The sequence below is a fragment of the Lacerta agilis genome, chromosome 9 (genome assembly GCF_009819535.1).
Source record: "Lacerta agilis isolate rLacAgi1 chromosome 9, rLacAgi1.pri, whole genome shotgun sequence".
In the NCBI taxonomy this organism is placed as follows: Eukaryota; Metazoa; Chordata; class Lepidosauria; order Squamata; family Lacertidae; genus Lacerta; species Lacerta agilis.
Window position 1 is genome coordinate 30,593,842 of NC_046320.1, and position 23,146 is coordinate 30,616,987.

At 41.6% G+C, this 23,146-nt stretch overlaps 1 protein-coding gene across 1 annotated transcript in view; it reads right to left on the minus strand.

Moving 5' to 3' along the window:
* Positions 1 to 21,912, minus strand: part of PALLD (palladin, cytoskeletal associated protein) — a 207,587-nt gene extending 185,675 nt beyond the window's left edge. Inside the window, 4 exon segments of the mRNA XM_033160304.1 lie at positions 20,871 to 21,165; positions 21,168 to 21,383; positions 21,386 to 21,567; positions 21,569 to 21,912. Of these exon segments, the coding sequence (XP_033016195.1) occupies positions 20,871 to 21,165; positions 21,168 to 21,383; positions 21,386 to 21,567; positions 21,569 to 21,912 (1,037 nt within the window).
* Between the last annotated feature and the right edge of the window lie 1,234 nt (positions 21,913 to 23,146).

Here is a 23,146-nt window from a genome sequence, read left to right on the forward strand (position 1 = left end):
GGGGGAAAAGAGCAACAGCGAGATGTTGGAGGACAGTTTATACATGCATAACCAGTTTATACACACATACAGGAAAGAGACTGAAGGATCTATACGGGTTATGACACCTAATGTGACAGAGGAGAAAGTTAATCAGAAGGCCTGATAAGTATCTTATGGTATCTGAAGAAGTGTGCATGTACACTTCTTCAGATACACTTCTTCAGAAGTATGCATGCACACAAAAGCTCATACCAATAACAAACTTAGTTGGTCTTGAAGGTGCTACTGGAAGGAATTTTTTTATTATGTCAGAAGGCCTGATAAGTTACACAAAGCAGCTATGCTGACCAAGACCTAACCAGTTAATAGCTTGAGATGCTGCAATCAAGAGTAACTGAGATAAATGAAATCAAGACAGTAATATGGCTCACATTTAAAGCATTGGTTAGAGAATTGTAAAGTCATGGCCCTGTTTTCACTGTCCACATTGTGGCTATGGGAAAGCTTGGCGAATTAATCTCCATTTTGCTCTTTTATGAACAAGAGTCAGTACCTTCACAGCTTGCAAGGCAAAGGAAGGGCACTAATATTTGAAGACATTTCTTAAAAACTGTTGCGGATATGAAAAAATTAAGTACAGTACACATATCCATAACAGTAATATCAATAGAAAAATACAATGTGTGTATTTCATTTAACTCAGCATCCTTATAAACTTATATTTTTATCCTAGTTTCCCCAAGAAGCTCATGCTGAAGACTGGTTTCCACCCATTTTATCTTCACTACATTCCTATGAGATAGACTGGGCTACAAAATGGTGACTTGACCTTGACAGAGACCTTCACAGTTGAACTGGGATTTAAACCCAGTCTAAGCATCAAACCAGATGGGATGTTAAACACATCTTTAAATTCCATTATCTGAAGTCTCATTTCCAAAGCTCACAGCAATCATGGTGGGGATGGCAATGTAAACTGGAACTGTAGAGCAGGGGAGGGATTTTAAAGCTTTTCCCCGGCACTATTTCCCCACTGAAATCCACCCTCTCCCCACCAGATGGTATTTGTCCCCGCAGCTGCTATATGCATGCTTGAATCTACCATTCACAACATCACATTGGCTTCTTCACCAAATATCACAGCTGTAAGTGTATTGAATACCTTTTGGGCACTCTTTGATAAACATCCTATAGATCAGTGTTTTTCAACCTTTTTTGGGCAAAGGCACACTTGTTTCATGAAAAAAATCATGAGGCACACCACCATTAGAAAATGTTAAATTTTTTTAACTCTGTGCCTATATTGACTATATATAAAGTAATTTTTCAATTTTTCCCACGGCACACCAGGCAACATCTCGCGGCACACTAGTGTGCCGCGGAACAGTGGTTGAAAAACACTGCTATAGATGTCTGCAAATTTCCAAAAGTAATTAGAACAGTGTGGCTCCTATCTAAATTATTCATGAATTCTACTCGTCGTAATATTTTCCCTCTATAAAAGCCCCAAGTATTTACAATCTGCAGATGAGATCATACTCTAGGAACAGTAAAGTCAGAGAGAGAGAGAGGTTGTTCACACTAACATTGTGCATATTGAAAATGTCCTGACCTGAAGTCTCATTGGCCTTTCCACAAGTGTAGAATAATATTTGCCCAGTTGCTATGTGGATGGAGAGGGTTGCCAATCCAGCCCATTCATAAGACTGAATCTGGTTCATGTTGATAAGAAGTCATTGTTTGACTAAAATGAGCTGATAAGATTCTCTCTAGTGCAGGTAAAACAGATTCTCCCTTCTTATTTAACTGTGAATATTCTGGAAAGATTGGGAATCATGCTGTGCATTAAAACATTCTGCATTAACAGCGATTTAATCTGCATACAGTGCAATGTGATTTCCATTCTATCATATTTTAAAATATTAACTAAACGCGTTGTTATGTATAACATCCATGTGTTTCTATTCATCAGTGAACAAAAAAAGGCTGGAAAAGACATATGTATTACCGGTATTTCGACTTTTGGAGGGAGTTTGAAGTCAGTAATAAACTTTGAGCCTTGAACTTGATTTAGATTCTAATCCTATATCCGACTGTGTGGGAGAAAGTCCCATTAAACTCAAACTTGATTTCACAGAGGGATGCTTTCTTAGTCCTTAGCCAGTTCTTAGTCCTTAGCCAGTTCCTTCAGTGATTTCTTCCTAGCAACCAGAAAGTTCTAGAACTGCCAACCCCAAGATCTTAAAAACTACGTACTGTAGATAGAAAGGAACTCAATGAATTCATTAGGAGCTTCCAGAGCACTGGGGGCTTGGTTTGCAAATGGTTCACTGAGATGTAACGAATAAGTCACCAGCAACCAGGGTCGTCCCCCCCCCCATATCCAAAAAGGTACATCAAGATTAGAATGTGTGTGTGGGGGGGGAAGATAAGGGCTGGCAGTTTGATGCCAATAACATGTGAATGCTGCAAAAAACTATATTGTAATAGGGGTATCAATCACACAATAAACACTCATCTGGAAGCACCCTTAGGCATGAAGGTATAATAAAACTCTGTTGTTTTTGCTGCAACAGACTAACATAATTTCTCATCCCTGTATGCGTATTTTAGTGTTCAGCTTCTGAAATGTATAATAAATGAATTGAGAACTATAATTTTTTAAGTTTAGAAGCTTATACCTCCTTACAGCAAACACCTACCTTAAAGAAACATACCTAGATTTGTGGATTAATTTATGCGGCTACATTAAAGCGAAGAGTAATTGAAAATTGATTATTACCATTATGTGCGGGTTGGTGAGCAGGTGGTGTTGCGTAACAGTGGCGGGATTCCTGGGGTGGAGTTAAGGGCTGGCAGTTTCTGGGCAGCAGGAAACATATTGTACCTGGATCCTATTTTGCAGCTCTCAGCACAGGAAGAGTGGCTGTTTCCAAAATGAAACAGAAATTTAAAATCTCTCTCTTTATTCTTATTAGAAACATGTGTTGGCAGGGGTGTACCTGCCAGATGCTTACTTTAAGAAACAATTGGCATATCGTTTGCCATGTTGGGGCTTCCTGCTACATAATCCTTTTTTTTTAAAGTGAACTGTTATAAAATTAAAATGGTGTTTAAATGAACAGAAGACGCATGTGTACAGAAGAGTGATTTCTGAATTTCTTCAAAACCACCTGTAATAAAAATTGCACACAAGCAAAAGCCAAGCACCTGAACCTGTCAAACCTACAGGGTCTAACTTGATGTTAAATATCTGCTCCAAACACAACTGGTTACAGAAAGACTTACACCTGGGTGGCCGAGTGGTTGAAACTGCCTGAAGCAGTAAAGAAAATACAGCAGAAGAAAAAAATAGAAAGCACAGAAAGAAGAAAAGAAGAGAAATGTAGGTTTCTTATGACAATAAGTTACAGCTTTTTATTTTCCAATGGGAAGGGGAAGCACTTAACAAAAGGAATGGGTTTCCTCTGAAAAAGAGGCAGGTAACATCAGCCTAGTAAACTCAACCAGGAATTAATCTCTGGGGAAAAAATCTTTTTCATCTGCGCCAATTCAATCATTTGACATAAAACTTATTTGTATTCAGATTATTTTGCCAACATTTTCCTTTTAGGGAAACTGCCCTTCAACCAGTTTGCAAAATGTGGTTTGAACACCAGGATTTCAGTCTCTGCAATGACAGCCTAACCATGTGAAGCAAGTGTGCCTCTAAAAATATACTACTTTTTGAGTTACTTTATATGGTTGCTCTTCCAGAGAAAAGTTCCTGCTCTGGAAGATAGCCAAAGAGATTAAGCAGTAAGCGACCATATCCTTCGTTTGTATTATCTAGACTATATTTCATAGTCACACACTGCTGCATTGTAATCAAAATTCAGAATAGGGCCTGGTCCATGCAGTGGAATGAGGCTGTAGACTCCCAAGGCAGTAAGAAGTGCAGGTTGCAGGTGGGGGTGCCATTTGTGAATGCTCTCCCATCTCAAACTCTGCAGCTGACAACTAATGCAGCTGAAAGATGTGCTAGTTTTTGCCAGGCATTGGATCTAGCTGGGGTCTACTTCTGGCAAGATCAGGATAGGGCCAGAGGCAGAAACATAGTCAAAAGACTTGCCAGCCAGAGGTCAAGGACCAGGTGGGACATTCCGTGTAGAAGACTCTCCATCTTCTAACAGGAGAACGGCTTGGAACAAGAGTTATTTGGAACCACCAATTGGTTTCTCCAGTTACATGGCCCTGGCTGAATGGAGAAATTCAGCTCCAGCTTTGCCTACCGTATGAATGGTACCATAGCACAACAGATTGTACCAGTAATTCCTGAATCTGAAAGCAGTCCTGCTAAGGAAGCAAAGTGTGTGGGGTCTGCTGCCTAAGTCCTTAGTTCCAATCTCCTGGTATGCTGCAGCTTTCTATACACAGTGAATTTATTTTAACATTGGGAAGCATTCAAAAATATGTTTCCTTACCTCCAGTCTGAAGCAGCTGACAAGATTCCACCATCCTATTCCTTCCTCATTGTGGTAGCTGATCAAATAACCAACACAGCAACAACTGCCATTTGTGGAATAATTTTGCCTGAGCATTCTAGAAGTCAACTGGATTCAAAGATTTTGAGGGGTGGGCTATTCAAAAATATCAGCTACCCCTGCAAAGGCTGCATGCCACAAAAATCTAAACTGGGGCCCCACCACTCACCTGATTTCTGGTCAGTGGTTTCCCTGCTGCTTCCCAAGGCAGCAGTAAGATAAGTGCAGTGCAAATGCACTGGCATAGCAAATATGGAGCATTTGCACAGCACCAACATTGCTTCTGTTTTCCAACTTCCTACTCTACCTCCTGGTAAGCAGCAGCAGAGCATTCAACCAGAGGTCAGGTGTGCAGTGGTGCCTCACCAACACTGTCTGCTACTGTTAGCAGGATTATGGTCTTTGCATGGAAAAAGGCAATACACCACTATCTCCTTCACAGACAGCTGGCTTCCAGACCAATAGCTAAAGGTAAAGGGACCCCTGACCATTAGGTCCCATCGCGGACGATTCTGGGGTTGCGGTGCTCATCTCGCATTATTGGCTGAGGGAGCCAGCGTACAGCTTCTGGGTCATGTGGCCAGCATGATTAAGCCGCTTCTGGCGAACCAGAGCAGCGCATGTAAATGCTGTTTACCTTCCCGCTGGAGCAGTACCTATGTATCTACTTGTACTTTGACATGCTTTTGAACTGCTAGGTTGGCAGGAGCAGGGACCGAGCAACAGGAGCTCACCCTGTTGCAGGGATTTGAACCGCCAACCTTCTGATCGGCAAGCTCTAGGCTCTGTGGTTTAACCCACAGCGCCACCCAGAACACCAAATTCAGCTTCTGAATTCACAATTCACTGCTTTTTGTAAGTGAACTGTAATACACTGGAATTCCTGTGCTGAGTTACCATGAGTGTTGTTCATGGGGACCAAGAGGGCCTGCAATGCAGCTGTCAAAGTGATCTCACCAAAGTGTTCAGAATCTCCCTTGTTTCACTGTGGGCAAAAATACTCTGGTACAGCAGAATACTTGTACATCCTTTTTACTGTGCATTTCTGATTATTGGTGTTCACAATGCTATTGGGACGGTCAGATGCAATCCCTCTTCAATAGGCTACTGTTTAGCCCTACAAATTTTTTGAGATGGCCATATTGCTACATCTTCAGTCTGTGAATATTCTGTAACTTCCTTAAAAAAAAAATCCTGTAACTTTTTATATAACAAATGTTTACTTTTTTTGTCCTGCTTTTGTTGTGCTGTAGCCCAACAAAAATATAGGACAACAGAAATGTGGAAGCATTGCAGAACTAAACTAAAGCAGAATGTCACAAAAACACCCATAATAAAAAGTCAGAAGGGGACACAAGTCACCCCCCCCTTACTATGAAGAGAACAAATCAAAACAAGATCTAGCCAAATGGATAAAAGTTCTAACCGGAGTGAGTAAAGAAGGTTATTATTATTAATAATAAAACAGTTTAATAAAAAGGTTTAATGATGATACAGTTTTAAAATAATGCAGTTGTAATTTGAAGAATGTTCCTTAATAAACTCAGTCAGGGGCTGATTTGGCACGTACAATATCCAGAGCGAGGCATGCTTGAAACAACCATGCAGTTTGCATTCAGGGTTTCCACCTCGTAAATTAACAGTACAACCTAATTGTATCAATACATTGCACAATCACTTTGTGATGAAAATGTTTGGCCTTGGATCTCACAGCACCCTCTGTTGGACACAAGTAAGGTAAAGGTAAGATAAAGGATCCCTGCACGGTTAAGTTCAGTCAAAGGTGACTATAGGGTGAGGCGCTCATGTCACTTTTTGGGCCAAGGGAGCCGGCATTTGTCCGCAGACAGCTTTCCGGATCATGTGGCCATCATGATTAAACTGCTTCTGGTGCAACAGGACAAGTGCCAGAGCCACTGGCGGAGGAAGAGGGGGGCGGTGGGAGCACACCACCCCCGGCAGTGAGATCCTGGTGGGGTTCCATTGCGGCTGCCCTCCGCCCGCACTGGGCACCCTGGCCCTGTAGGCAGCCTGCCCCGCCCCCAGAACACACACCCCACCCCTGCGGGCAGCGAACCTCACCCTGGGACATGCACCAGCCCCACCCCTGCCTGCTCTCTGCCCCCGGTGCCGGAGCATGAAGCTCCGCCACTGGCCAGAGCGCATGGAAACGCTGTTAACCTTCCCGCCGCAGTGGTACCTATTTATCTACCGCACTGGTGTGCTTTCAAACTGCTAGCTGGGACAGAGCAATGGGAGCTCACCCCATCATGCAGGTTCAAACCACTGACCTTCCGATCGGTAAGCCCAAGAGGCTCAGTGGTTTAGACCACAGTACCACCCATGTTCAGGGAAACAAGTAGGAAGCAACAAAAACACATTTTGGGTGTGTGTGTGAGAGAGAGCCTATAATCAGTTAAAAGGGACATTTGGGCAGTAAAATATTTTAATTTTTCTTACTGTTCCTGGAATGTTTGTTATGTGGAATTAGATCTTAACTAAAAATCAATAAAGGAAAGGTTAAATCACAATTCCCTAGTGGCGGTCATTGTATATCCCTGGTAACATTGCTGAAACCCACCAAATGATCTGGGACAGTTGTCTCTGCAGATACAAAACCAAAGCCTGATAATACACAGTATTTATATGTTTTTACGTTCACTGCACCATCCCTGGCATACAAAGTAACAGGACTGGGAGAAAATGCCATTTCGTTTTTAAAAGAATCTAGAATCCTGTGTCAAAGGATACATTTGGCATTTTAGTGTCTCCCTTCTACCACCTCCACTACTCTCAGCCTAAGGAAGCATGAGATAAAGTTTGAAGAAGAGGCACAGACAACACTATAATTTATGGATTAGAATGCATCTTAAATTTTAAACACGTTGCAAGGTGTGTCTTATTGTATGGATTAAATTGTGCTGATTTTATCCTTGAAGGAAAATGCAAGAACAAAAGAAAAGACATTTGTGGAGCCAAGTGTAGTTCTCTTTCTTTAGCTGGTATAGCTCACTAAGCTTTCATAAGAATGCAGCAGCTTATAATAATGGCATATTAAAAAGTATATTTCTTATACAGAATAAAACAAGCCATGTTGTGTCAGGTTTAAACAATTTGGTAATTCAAATACTATGCTGCCTTTTCATTTTTTTTGGATGAAAATATATATCCACAGAAATTAAAAAGGCTGTTTATATTCTCACAGTAAGCCTTTGAGCTTAAGGGAAATGTTCCAATGAAACCTTTTTAAAGCCAAAGATAAATAAAATGAGAGGTTAGTGTGTGATCTCCATTGTACAGAGTTCTATTCTACTGATCTTAGCAAATATTTTTGAGAAAGCTAAGGAGATCTTTAGGAAATGGTTTCACAAATGCTGGAGCAACTCACATATGAATGAAAACTATTCTAAACATGGTATCCTGTCTATGGGCCCTTCCAGACAAGCATGTTGCAGGACACGTAACATATTAATAATGCATTTGTGGTGGATTTATTCCACTTTAGCTTGTTATGAGATGCTTCCCCAATGTGGAGAGCAATATACACAGGAAGTGTATTGTAGTTTCCTCCAGAGACAGATGGGTGAAGATCTAATTTCAGCCACTTGAGTCTTGGGGCCAATTTTCATGTTAGGGTCTTCTGATTAGGGAAGATATCACCATTATTTATTCCTGGCATCTGCAGTCATGGCAATTCTATTTAATCCGGGAGTGAGTGGCTAACAGACATTACAGTCTCTGTAAAAAATCACCGCCACTGCTCAGCATTTCCAACAGCCTCTCACTTGGGGGCTATTATATGAGTGTCAGCCAATAATATATCAATTATGGAGTTGTTCAGAGTATTTTAGATATGAAGTTTATTTGCAGAGGCAGGGTGTGCAGCATGATCCTCATTCTTGAGAACTTCCCTTGGTGCCCATGAAGCCTCTGCACCCACCCCATTCATTTCCCCCTTTGTCATTTACTGGTAAGGGTGGATACGTCCCCTCCCCAAAAAAGTACACAGAGCTGAAGGAGGAGTTTGGATGAGTGACATGCGTTCTCACTTTCTCTTTCAGCTCTGTTTATTTTCAAGGCTCAGATCCACAGCCAAGCTGCTGACAGCGGCGGAGGAAGCCTCTTGGGCACCAGGGGTGGTGCGCCGAGGGACGGGGCGAACCATCCAAGTAGGGATGCAGAGCGCATGGCTTTCTTACTGGCTGCTGATCTGAGCCTTGAAAAATACAGAGCTGAAGGAAGTGGCAGACAAGCAACCAGAGGAGGTGCAGCCTAGAGCAAAAACTCAAATGTGCCCATGGACCCAAAAAAGGTTAGCAACTGATGGCCTGATCATACAATTGCCAGCACAGCATAGGAGCCAATGTCTAGGGGCCGGGTTCCCTTCAGCCCCCCCCCAATAAAATATCAGAGGATGCTGGGCTCCCCAAAATTGATGGGCATTGCCATTCAGATGGGATGTGTGCACCGTGTCTTGTGATCAGTTACGCAGTGCCGTGCTTACCCATCCTACAATATTGTATTCAAGCCCCCCCCCCCCGCAGCACAGTTACTTGGAAACAAATCCACCTATGTCACTACAGCTCTCAGTAAGCATGTATAGGGCTGGGCTGTAACTATTCTTTATGATTCAAACAGAAAATTTCTATGGTACATTTTACACCTAAATTGCTGGAAGCAGAGAGCTTCCACTGTAAAGTCATGTTGTAAAGGTAAAGATAAAGGTAGCCCTGAACATTAGGTCCAGTTGCAGACAACTCTGGGGTTGTGGTGCTCATCTCGCTCTATAGGCCGGGGGAGCTGGCATACAGCTTCCGGGTCATGTGGCCAGCATGACTAAGCTGCTTCTGGCGAACCAGAGCAGTGCACGGAAACGCCGTTTACCTTCCCACCGGAGTGGTACCTATTTATCTACTTGAACTTTGACGTGTTTTCGAACTGCTAGGTGTTGAGTGTGACCTAATGTCCCTCGGTAGCAACAAACTGCCTAAACTCTATCAATGTATGCTGAAACTGGATGTTGGCACCACCAACAGGTCCTCACTAGAATTTAATGATCGAATTACCTAAAACTGGGATGAGGTTGGTCCGGCAAGTAACCTGGTCCTAAGTTGTTTAAGGCTGTGTATATCAAAACCAAAACCTGGCTCAGTAGCTCATTGGCAATGAGTGCAGTTCTTTTAAGACTGGTGCCATATGCACGCAGCAAGGTATGTGAATAGCCTAGCTATCAGTTAAACCAGTTGCAGCTTCTGACCCAGCCTCAACGGCAGCTCCTCATAAAGCACATGGCAATAGCACATCCTTATAGCTACCACTGCATTAGTCAGTCATTACCCTATCCATGTCCAAGAATGACCGTATCTGGCAGACTATTCCAAGCTGGTAAAAGGCAACTCAGCCACTGTTGTCACCTGGGCATCTAATGACAAAGATGGATCCAATAGTACCTTAAGATGGCATACTCATTCCTTTAGAAGGGCTGCAACCCAACCCAATACTACCTAGTTCCCTGACCTGGGAACTACCCAGCCATAGGATTTCCAATATATCAGGATTGAGTTTCAGTTTCTTGGCCCTTTCCCAGCCGATCAACGCATCCAGGCGCTGGATCAGAACATGCACAGCCACATCTGATTCAGATCTTACAAAAACAAAGGGTTGGGTGTCAGCATTCTTTTGAGGTTAAGACTTTTTTTTGTTCTCTTGGGAATTTTAGTGGTTTGCATTTTCAATCTTGGAAGGATGGTTAGCTTAAACACTGGGTATAAAGTTTTTACTCTGGTGTTTTAATAGATATTGAATTGTTCTATTTCTTTATTGGTTTAGTTGAGCCAGTGCCTATTTTATTGCTTATTGTTTTGTTTTAACAGCATTGTAAACTGTCCTGGAATAGATAACAAGGGCAGATTTTTTTTTAAATAAAAAACCCCCAAAACACCACCACCAGAATAGTACTGTACCTGATGTTGCAATGGTCTAGGGACTCCATTCCTATAAAAAAATAAAGTGTCTATTTAAAGTTGTATTATCTCTAGCTAATTTGCCAAGCTACCGGTAAGTTGCCAGTGGCACTGTGTGTAACACACAGAACTTCACTAAAGGTCCTGAATTTGTATGCTTGCTGCCCCAGACATAGTGACCTGGTTTGCAGATTATATTAACATTGCTAAAATAGATTTGCTCTTCCCCTGCTGCAGGAAGAAAAGCAATGGGTGGTCACCCTGTCAATGGATTCGAACTGCTGACCTTATGATTGGCGAGCCCAAGAGGCTCGGTGGTTTAGACCACAGCGCCACCTGGGTCCTACAACACAACAGGTACTGCATGTGAAAGGAACACTAGAAAATGGGGCAGCATTATAGCATTATAATAAGGAAAACTAACACAATATTCCCCATGTCTGAATACACCCCAGGTCTTCTCCCCAAAACCCAGCACCTTTCTTCTTCTGTGGGTGCAGGCAGAAGGGGGAGTGGCCATTCTGCTGGTGCCCCAGTAGGATGGGCCTTCTCTAGCTCCTACATCCTCTCACAGCACAAGAAAAAACAAAACTAGAGATCTGCACCACTTCTTTCCAGATGGGTGGGAGTTTTAGAATTTAGAATTGTTAAGTAATATTGTCTGTGGAGGAATCATTGTGAAGCCTTCTATTACAAATGAAAACAATGAATACTGCAATCTCTTTCTACTCTTGCTTGCATAGTACTCTGTCTGCCAATTGCAGACAATGAAATCATTCTTATCTGTCCACCTGTGAAAACATCAGACTTAGCAACATGCGACTATAACTTTATAGCCAAGATCAGTAGCTATATTTTATAGACATGGCCACTGTGCACTAAAGTAGTCTAGGAACACTAAAGAAATGTTTTTTGCAGTTCTAATATGCCCCATTTCCTTATTATTGGGCACGCTTGGGCGAAGGTAACTTATATGAACTTTAGACTAATTATTTTAGCAGGTATTTGTTGAAGCGAATTCTTCTTTACTACACTTCCCTCCTTAGGGATCTGTTTCAAAAAATGCTCAGTAGTGCACTGTTTTCTGTAGAAAGCTGGTTAGACTCTAGGTTATTATTCTGAAGGGAGAAGTATGCTTTGACAATCCCACAATGGATTGTAGCCTGTAACAAAACACATACCTGTAGTCACTTTATAGTGAAGTGATCCGGCCTGTGCATTGGCTTTAACCATTTGTGACCCACGACCCCCAATGAAGTGTATCAGTTACCAAATGGTTGTTGATTACCAAATGGTTGATTGCCTCCTCCCGCCATTTTGAAATCCAGGCGGGCAGGTAGGGGAGGTTTAGTGAGCCCCCAGTGAGCTGCCATACACAGCTGGTGGGCTCCTTTTGACATTCAGACCTGTTTTGTGTGTTTAACAATTCCACACAACACTTTATAATATCCCCTTTCTTCTCCATTCCCCATGGTCAAGGATTCCTATTTCAGATGTCTGAACATGAGGAAAGGCTTCCAGCGTATGACAGAGATACGTAAGCATGCAGGTCCTTTGATATAAAGGCAGTGCAAGGGCAAAGTAATAATAATTTTTATTACATACATGCTAAACATGAAGGAACATCAGCTTACGTTTGCTTTGAAGTTGACAAAACAGGAGCTGAGGGGGAAATACCTCTACAGCACAAGTGGCCTGTGCTAGATTTTAAAAGCTTGCTTTTACTTGTAGTTTGCTTAAGAAAAACTTTTATGGAGAATCCTATTTGCTAATTAGTTGAGAAACCTCAGAGCTCTTAAGATGACATAGGTCCCATCCCCTTTTGGACCCTTTCCTAAGATAAACTGTAACATTCAGTAAACTTGTAATGCCAAAGCCAATTATATAAAACTGAACTAGAATGTTGCATTTATAAAGGCTGTATCCATAGTACAAGGCTTCTTGGACTCTCCTACACACGAAAGCATGAAATTCAGTCAATGAGGATGGAAATCAATTTTGGACATTGCATTTTTAGTCATAAATTACAGACCCCTTTTGTGTATTGGTATCTGCTATGATGATATCATAGGATTATAGCCAACTCAGACTAGACCCACTGAAATCAAAGGCAGTCATGTCCATTTATTCCAATGGGTATACTCTTAAGTTTGATTAATGTTACATACAACCCCATGCCTTTTTTGTTTCTTCCATCCTAATGGTTGTGGAAATGTGCTGGGTTGGGAGAAAAGAGTGTGAAGCGATGGGGTGTCAGTAGGTCATGCAGGGAGGGGTAAGTGTTCAGCTTTCCTGCTCCACGTGCCTTTTTGAATGTCAAAATAATACAGCCCATCCTGCTTTACATGTGAACAGAGCAAGACACATGAATAAACAAATGCAGCTTCCAACATCACATATATTTTGGTCCAGACCATACATCAGTTCTTGGGTGCAACATTGCTGCCAGTTTAAAATTGCCCTAAAAACCTCAAGCACAAAATGAGTTCCAAGAAATCCCAATCTAATATATCCACTCAGTGCCTGCTATTTCATTTTGTTAACCCTTTCAAACACGCACACACAAGCATTTTATACACTGCACAGTTCAGATATTTTGAAACATTCTTTGCTTACCATGTAATGGTTTAAAGTGATAATTGTGTTTGCCACATAAATATTTATGAAGCAGTGGACTGCATCCCACAAAAATGTGTCAACTAAATTTGGTTATTCAATTGTCATATTTGCCTCCAATAATTTTAAACCGTCCAAGATGCTATCTTGCCAGAAAGCAAACACAGATAGATGTCAAAAACCCACTAAGCATAACAATTTAGGTTGGTTTGTAAGCACTACTTTGTAGATGTATGAGCACTGATAAACAATGACTATGGTTCCAGTACTACAATTTATTCCAACTGCAATTCTTTGCTGAGAGGTTTTTTCCTCCCATATTCCCAAGGCTGGCTGAATCCTACAATTTCAAGGGGAACTCTTCTACATGCAGGCTATTCCACTTAGCATACTATCAAAAATGAAAAACAATGATTTGATTTGTGAAGGTTGCTAAATAAGCACATGGTCATCAGATTAGAACATAAGCCATCTATTTCCTTTTTATCAAATCAACAAGATAGTGATGAACTTGTGAAACTTCAAGGAAACTGAGGATGTGTGTGTGTGTGTGAGAGAGAGAGAGAGAGAGAGAGAGAGGTTGTGTGTACATATACAACCATACAGCCAATAGTGTTTTTTGTGTGTGAAGTTTGGGAAGCATATTAGTCCTCAAGTCTCACCCAAGAAATTTATGCATGGAGGAATTCCATGCATTCATTTGTAAACACAAATTGGGAGACAGGATTTCTAATGTCTGAAATTTCCAGCGATAGCCAAAGAATCAAACAATGATCCTTATTTCCCAAACAAATGACTATGAGTCAGTGCTTGAATCCCATGCATTAATGCAGGAGTGGGGAAATTGTGGACCACCAGGTTTTGCAGGACTGCTTCTATCATTGGCCATGCTGGCCTGGGACTACAAGTTTATTTGCTCTGCCTTAATGTAATCTGAGACAATATCATTACCAAAATTGACCAAATGGTAACTGGCTAGGATGCAAAGGACAACTTAACCCATGCTTATCACCAGCAGCTCCTTATCTCAAGTTGTTTGTGAAACTGCTATAAATTTCAGTGGCTGCATGTTAGTTGCCATGACATGTGCAGGTATTAGGAAGATCAGATTTTGGAGCTCTACTATACACACAAATGACTGGAGAGTTGAGAATCACTGCAGGTGGGGAGAGAGGCCTGCCAGTCTTCCAAGAGAGCTGAGCAAAGTGGTAGAAGAGGCATGGGAGGCTGCAGCTACTGAATAGGCAGCACCACCAGTATGGGCAATGACATTGCCAGGCATTGCTGGGCACTGATACCCAGTTAGCAACTGCAAACCTGTACAGTGGTGAGGTAGCAATCTCCCTGCCTCTGTCATTGTCTCATGGTGTTGGTGCTGGGTCTCCTTCTCCATGCAGTGGCTGATAGGCTGTCAATAAACTCCTGGATGAGCTGCTGCATTCAGCTGTGAGTCACTGAACGACTAGATATATCAAGAAATGTACATGCATGTCTGAATTATTCCCAATGTTTTCCAAGTTCTGTTGACAAGAGCAACTGGGATATTATAGCCAATTAAGTCTCTGGAAGAAGACATTGCCAATCTCATGACACCACCTTTCTCCCCAAACACTCCCTCTTAACAACAGGTCTTGATTTATAGAGAACTTACTGCACAGCTTGTTTTTACCAAATTTATAGTAGCCCCAGGGCTCCAAATCTATGCAAAAGTGGGGGGGGGAGAGATCAAGGAGTGATTATTTTCCCTCCCACACATAAGACTGTGGGGCACATCAGCACACGTTACAGAATGTAGTTTTTGCAAAACAGCACAGCTAGATGTCAGAAGAGCCGAGTTCCCAAAACGATTACAAATGTATTGGCAATAAAACTGCTTCCTCACTTGAGTTTACAAAAAGGCAGATTTGACTATCACTCTTAAAGGATTAGGGAGTGCAGCATTTCAGTATATTAGTATGAAAGTGGCCTTTCTCTCTCTAGATAATGTATTATGGAGGCTGTGCTGCTTATTGGGAGGGCAAGTGGGAGGAGCACAAATGTCAAGCAGAGGCACCAGTCTAGATTGGGACTGCAGCAAAGGATGGGAAGCATCCCTCCTGGTTGCAGTCCCAGTCAGTATTGGGTCTTCCCTGTGCCTGCTGTTTACTCCGAAAAAATATCCATGCAATTGCTAACTGCATAAACAGAGTCACATCTACCTGTAGTTTGGCCCTGACAATATCTCCTTTAAAATCAAATTCAGCTAAGTTAAAAACAACAACAGAAATCTATCATTTATTTTATTTCCGTATATCCTGCTTTTCCTTCATGAAACTCAAGATGATGTAGGACTCCCAGATAATCTTCCATATGGACAGTTACTAGTCCCAGACCAGATGGTTACAAAAAGTAGAATTATAGAATATTTCAACTTTCAGAATGAATGTGGCTTCTGCAAGCATAACTGACCAAAGTTATTATGTGTAAGAGCATGCAGAAGAGTTATTAAGGAGCTGTATAGGATTTTTAATAAACATTTTGAAATATGGCTTTGGAATGGGTCAATTGATGTGGACATTTAGGCTATGACTTATGAGTGTGGCAGTAGATTGCAATCACTGTACATTCCCCATCCTCAAATTCAGTTCTAAAATCTGAAGAAGCAGTAGGCTGGATCCAAACTATGTTGGTTGCACTCCATTGAAATCAATGAGGCCCAAGTTAAGTTAGGGCTAACTTTTTTAATGGTTCCCCGTGGGACATAAGTACACCTAACTTAGTCTGGATACAACCCAATTAGTTCCTGTCTTACAGCACCACCATCTGTTGGTATTGAATAAATTATAACAACTATAGCTGTTCTTTCTTCAGTCTGGTGGGTGGAGAAAGGAATTTTTTTGAACTTAACAATGCAGAATTCACTGGAAGTTGGGGGGGGGGGGTGTTAAAAAACACACACCCTCCACTACATTTCTGTACAATATCACTTGAACAAGTGAATATTTAAAACTTTCAAAACTGCCAAGCTGTATAAAATGCATTAAGATAATACTGTATTATTAAAAAATATAAATGAAAACTGAATTAGACCAAAAATATATATACTGTACATATCCACAGTCTGGTAAGTCTTTAAATCAATAATCTAAGGTGGTCTCTAACATGCGTTTCTTAAAAAGTGATCTGAATAACAGCACAAAGTTTACTGTTCAACATGAACTCTGTGAGTAGCTGATTGTACATGTAAAAATGCAATGTTCTGCCCCCTGGTGTTACTCACTAAAAAAAGGAACAGTTAAAGCGCTCCCCTTCCTTTGCCTCACTTGAGATAGAGTGACATCTTCAGTTGAAGAAATGTGACTACAGTGCGAAACACAGACAATTGCACAGCTGTCAAAATCTGCCCAGTAGCTTTCCAGGTTTCCCTGCTTTCCTTCACTTTGTATAGTTAACATTAAACATTCCTTGTTATGGGCAGGGGAAGAATATGTACCTTAACATAATGCAGCAGGGTAAAATTAATGTGCAGCAATTTAACAACTATCCAAAACCCATAGAGCTTTATTCTCATTCTGGATAGTGCTGTACCCTAAAATGTTACACGAGAAGCTGAAGCAATTACATTTACAGCACAATCCTATGCTAGTCTACTAACTAGCAAACCCCTCTGTGTTTAGTAGGGATAATTCTCAGGGATGTACGTGTAGAACTGCAGCCTTAAACTGACAGTGTAAACTGTTTTTTAGTGAAACAAGGAGGTAAGAATTGTGCTGATTTGATTTGAAAAAAAAGATAAAATGAGGCCTCTTGGGATAAAGCAACAGGCAGTGGTTTGTGTATGAGTACTTTACAAACCAGAGGATTCAGTGTCCCCAGGTTCAGTGACAGATACCTTGCCAACAAAAAATAGCAATTAACCATATTCACGGTGAGCAGCCCCTCTGAAAGAAACACAGCCTGCACACAAACAACAGCTTTCTTGAAACTTGGGCTGCATACACACTATACCTTTAATGCACAATCAAATCAAATTCTGGGCATTTATGTTATAAGGGTAGCTCGGATTTTCTTAACTCTGAGGAGTAAACTACATTGCTCAGAATTCTTTGAAGGGAGAAAAGGTATTTTGAATGTGCATTAAAAGTACAGTCGTGTTGGCAAGTCTTGGAAGAAATACAACAGAGTATCAATGCCAGTAGTATGCGCTTTCACTTTTTGCATGTTCTGCCTTAGGGCGAGTTCACATTTGACAGTTATCTCACAAATGCACCTTGAATACTGCTGCACACTACCCCAATCTCCGAGAGGTGCAACTTCTCCACAGGGTTCAGGCACTTACCCAGGGTTGGGTTTCCTTTAGTATGAAGAGCAGCAGAGACTGTGGTGTCTTTATGATATATGGTTTATTTACACATATATACAACCTGAACCTATGATGGAAGGGTTCACCCATATCAAGCAGAAATTGGGCATAGCTCTGACTCTCTGGCTTTCCAGCTTGCTGCCTTGCTTCCAGCTTCTAGCTCACATAACAAAACTCTGGCCTTTCCGTGTAGATGGTGCTATTTGGCTGCATAGGGATCCACACTATGAAAAGGAGCTCACTATTTGTATATACAATCTTTTCAAAAATTGGCAATATGTGCTCCTTCCTTAGCCCTAAACCTATACCTGGGTATTTGAAGGATCAGAGGTGATTTTTCTCTTTCTAGCAAAGCTATGTTCCTGGAAGCACAGCTTCCTCTCTCCTTCATTCCTGCTGCCCAGTTCTCAGGTTACTGAAGCAAAATCAGAGCTAGTGTTGCTTAGCACTGAGGGAGAACTTGCTGTCACTGTTCCACAGAAATAATTGTGCGCAACATGAGAGACCTATTTGCTGACCTGCTCTGGCATCCAAGGGGTTCTGGTGTTTGCCTGGTGCCCACCTGGAAAAGTTGCACAGGCTCATTAAGCTTACTCATCATGGGCACCACCAGCTATGCACTTCAGAGCAAGGCCAGAAGATATGGGGACGCAGATGGCTTTCCCATCTATCTGCCCAGTGAAAGGAAAAAAATCTGCCCAGATATATTCCAGAAGGATGGTTATGATGGAAGTATAAATAGATGTTGGCTTTCTGAAGCACATGACGGGTTCTGAGAGGACAGACCACAGGGAAAAGACACCAGGCTAAAACTGGGAAAACTATATATTTAGAAATCGGCTTGATAAGCTGAGGATGTAACAGCATTTGGGGCTATAGTGGACATTAACATAAGAACATAGGAAGCTGCCCTGTACTGTACTGAGTCACACCATTGGTCTTTCTAGCTTAATATTGTCTACACTGACTGGCAGCAGCTCTCCAAGATTTCAGCCATCCTTCTCTACCAGCTGCACCTGAGCTAAAATCTCACAAACAAACAAACAAACAAAATACAAGGACATCTAAATGAGATTTGATATGTTTTGTTTATGAAGATGGGGGGAATAATACTGTTTCTAAAAATTGGACAAAGTGTGCACCAATACACTTTTATACTCTTACAATCTTTAGTCCAGCAACAGCAGCATATTCTTCAGTCTCCGAATAGCAGGATAGGGTGCCCTTATCCATCTACCGTGCAAAAGCTCATGCCTCAGTGTGGTGTAGTGGTTAAGAGTGGTAGACTTGTAATCTGGGGAATTGGGTTTGCGTCTCCGCTCCTCCACATGCAGCTGCTGGGTGACCTTGGGCTAGTCACACTTCTTTGAAGTCTCTCAGCCCCACTTACCTCTCAGAGTGTTTGTTGTGGGGGAAGAAGGGAAAGGAGAATGTTAGTGGCTTTGAGACTCCTTCGGGTAGTGATAAAGCGGGATATCAAATCCAAACTCTTCTTCTTCTTCTATTCCAATAAATGTGTGAATCTGAGTAGTGCATGAAATAGTCCTTAATTATAGGAACAGGGTTGCTAGATTTTAATATTGGAATGTTTGGTGGTGGTGGGGTGTTTGACATAAAGTTGAGAACTGAAATTTGCATCAGACATTATCATTGGAATAAGCCAATGAGATGAGGAAGGACCATAGCTCAGTGGTCAGAGCTTCTGCTTTGCATGCAGAAGGTCCCAGGTTTGATCCCCAGGTATCTCCAGGTAGGGCTGGGAGAGACGCTTGCATGAAACCCTGGAGAGCTGCTGCCAGTCAGTGTCGACAGTACTCAGCTAGATGGATCCAGTGGTCTGACTCAGTCTAAGGCAGCGTCCTTTGTTCCTCTGTCCAGGTTTATACACTCCCTTTCCCATCTCTTTCTCCAGCGCAGCTGTAAGTCGGGGACTGGAAGCTTTCACTTCCAATTTCAATTAACCACAGTTTAGCATTTCACCCTAACTTTAAACTAAGGTTTAAATCATGGCTTGTTGAGAAAAATTAGCTTGGCCTATAACTGGTCCCCCCCCCTCTTTTTAAAACACTTTAGTTAAGATTAACCAGTTTTGGAGAAGAGTAAAAATGGAAGTGAAAGCTTCTGAACTCTTCCTGATGTCTGTCCTGGAGAAGAGGGGAGAAAAGAGCTCATGAGGAAGTCTTTGTATGAAGGTGGCCTGTCCCCTTCCACTTGACATGGATGCCTAGCGCGGTATGTGTCACACACAGAAGCCCTCCATTCCCATCACTGTAAGGTTCACATGGAATTAAGGGGCATGGAGGAGAGGGAGAATGGAAAAGCACTGGCTGCATGTGAAAGTAATTACCATAACTGTAAGAACATAAGCTTGCCAAAATGTGAATGAATGACAACTCTATTGACCTCACACTCTTTTAAGGAACACATTTGATATGCAAAGGAAACTGATATGTTAAGGTTAAGAAGGCATTCCCTACATAGCTGTTAGGTCACACATTTTACTTGTGTTTATGCACTGGAAATCAGCAAATAAAATTCATTTTGCTGAGTTTAGGAGGCACTTTTACAATGCACTTAAATCCTTAACCCCCCCTCCCCCCCCAAAACACTTCCTGCATGGCAGTGTTGCATTGACTTCAGGTTATGCGAGTTCAAATGCTAATGCATGATTAGGAACTCCATTCCTATTGTTTTTAATTTCAGATGTCATGGACCTTGGAGGAGAGCCCGGGTTCTTTGCATCTCTATGGAAAAGTTGGAAATTTGTGCCTGATAGTATACACTCTTAAGTCTTTGACTGTTTGCAGGAAGGGGATGAGATGCAACTACCAGATGTTGTGTAATTAATATATTGTATGGATGATAATCTTAATTACTGCTTCCTGTAATCCATGCTGCATTTAAAAATGGGGGAAATGGAGGATCCAGGAAACTACAAACCTTTGATGTCTGTATCAGCTAAATTGGAGGAAAGCACTACTAAAGACAGAATTATTAAGCATAGAAATATAGATAACAAGCCTTGCTCAGGATGAATTATTTTCCAAGGCCATTCTAATCACAGTGATTTGTGGGAAGGGATGTTGAAATAAACAAACAGAGATGTTATTCACGTGGGTCATCATTTTCCTCTGAGTTGGCTGTGGAAACAGGGTGTAAGTGCTTCCAAACACTATTGAGACAGATAGAATGCAGATTGTGCGGTTGCTAAACACTCCTAGTATATATGTGATTCAAATATATAGGAACAGATTATGAGATTATTTTGTTGGTCCATAGTAATACATTCCCATTAAGATCAAAATCTGAAGTTGTTTTTTTTAACCCTTCTTCCTTTTTAAATAAAGATTATCATGTGGAGATACAGCAGTTGTTAGTCATATACAGGTATGAGGAACAGAATTTCCATCCCAGGAGATGATGGGACTGAAATCCCAGTCTTACCTGACATGAGGTGTTGGGTTTCCAGTGACTCTGCACTCAAGCAGGACCTTCCTTCCTTCCGCAACTTCTTGACTCCTGAGTTTCTGGGTAAATCGAGGGGGTGAAGGTTGATTGTGTATCTCTTTTGTGACCTGGTACAGGGAAGCATTCTCACTGGCCTTGCAGTCTTCTTTCCTTTGGAGCACAGACTCTCCAGTATGAGTGTCTTCAGGCACCTCATTTGCAGGTGTGATCTCTGGGCATGTTTTGTCAGGGGTTGGATTCCTTATGGAATTAGGCATGGTTGGTTGCTTGTTTTAGGAGAAAGATACCCACTATCTGGAGAAGAGGAGTTTCCATCAGGGCTCCTGACTCTTGTCTTGGCTGCTTCACGAAAGATGGAAGAGAGTTCTTCAATTAAAGTAGCCGCTTTGTCACACATCTTATTCTTGAAGGGAACATCACCTGCAGAAGTTGGTTTGGATTTGGGGCTCAGCTTTTGCATGCTTGGACCACACCTTTCAGCATTTTTAGGCTCCGAATGAAGCTGGGTCTTGCAGGCAGCAGGGGAGATATGCTGGATTGTTTCCCAGTAACATTGTGAATGTTGTTTGCTTCCTGAGAATACATGTTCTGGTTCTTCTGGTCTGGGAGAGTTTGAGCTGAAATCAGTAGTGAGTTTGGGCTGGTCACCTGAGTCCTATTGGAAGTGTTTGACTATCCCCATTGGTCTCAATGGAAGAGGCATATATAGTGAGTTTGGAGAAGTGTTGAAGTAATATGTGAACTCCTGGTTTGCGTTCCTATCCTCCTTTACAGAATTCACAATAGATGTGTGAGCAAGTTCCAGGCTTTTGCTTATCTCATCGTCACTAAGAAAGGCAGATAGCTCATTTGAAAGTTCTCCATCTGGTATGTCTGATAGGGAATCATAGAAGAGTTCATAAGATGAGGAATCCTCAGATGTGTTTTCATGGTTTCCCACATGTGTGCTCTTCTCTGCAGAATATGCCTCCATCACTAAAGGCATTGGTACAGCTTGCTCACAGCTTCTGTCCTGCATGCTGGAAGAGAATAAATCCTGTTTTGGTAAGGACCACACACCTTTTTTCACCTAACTACTCTTTTTCATTCACATATTATTAGCTCCAAAACTAGAGAGAAAACTGTAAAATCGCTGAAATCCTTATGGTCCATATGGACCTAGGTGAAATTATAATTTAAAGGTACAATGTATTTGACTACTACAATGCCAGGGTCCCTGTAGTTGTTCTATGCCAGGCATAGGCAAACTCGGCCCTCCAGATGTTTTGGGACTACAACTCCCATCATCCCTAGCTAACAGGACCAGTGGTCAGGGATAATGGGAATTGTAGTCCCAAAACATCTGGAGGGCCGAGTTTGCCTATGCCTGTTCTATGCATTTGTAGCTATGGGTCCTGAATGTTTTGCCCAAAGCTTGGAAATTTCAATGCAGCAAAAAAGAATCTAAGAAATCAAGTATATTTGTGAACAATGTTCAAAATCTTCTCTAGAAGGAGGCTATTGTGAACCATAACAGCAACTGCACAAAACCTCCAGAAGGCTGTCAACCAATTTATCTTTTAGAACATTAAATGCTTTAAAGTAGGTAAAGGGAACTTGGGGCTTTCCATACACTGTTCAACAACAACTCCCATCATTCATGATCCTGGCTATGTTGGCTAGGACTGATGGGAGTTGGAGTCCAACAACAGGTGGATAGCCATAGGTTGCCCATTCCTGAGTTAAGCAAATTTAAATAAATTTACATGTCACAAACACCTCAATAAAAATATCTTTTCAGGTACTGAGGAAAGTATGATATAATTTGCAATTAAACAAAAATCTACCAGCAACAAATATGGGCCATCTTTAATCTTTTCTTTTAAATTCCCTATCACATTACATCACAACTCAAATGAATTTTCTCTAGACATGCACAGTTATTCATTTAAAATTTCCATCACTGATTAAAATTGGCCCTATTGATATTCAAACCCAAAGGCTGCAATCCTAAAGACACATACAAAGGCATTATTCCCTGTAGTGGGTCTTACTTTTGAGCAAACATTCATAGAAGGGCAATCCCGGGGCATTTTGCTCTCTGAGGTGAACAGGCAGAAGTTGAAAGGGCTAGAAGTTGATTCATAGTTCAGGATTGGTGACAGAACAACATCTTTCCCCTAGGAGCAGCAGGTTAATTTAGGCACCTCAGAGCAGCCTGCATGGTACACCAATCTCTGTTGTCAAACAGAAGGGAATGGCTAAGGCACTCA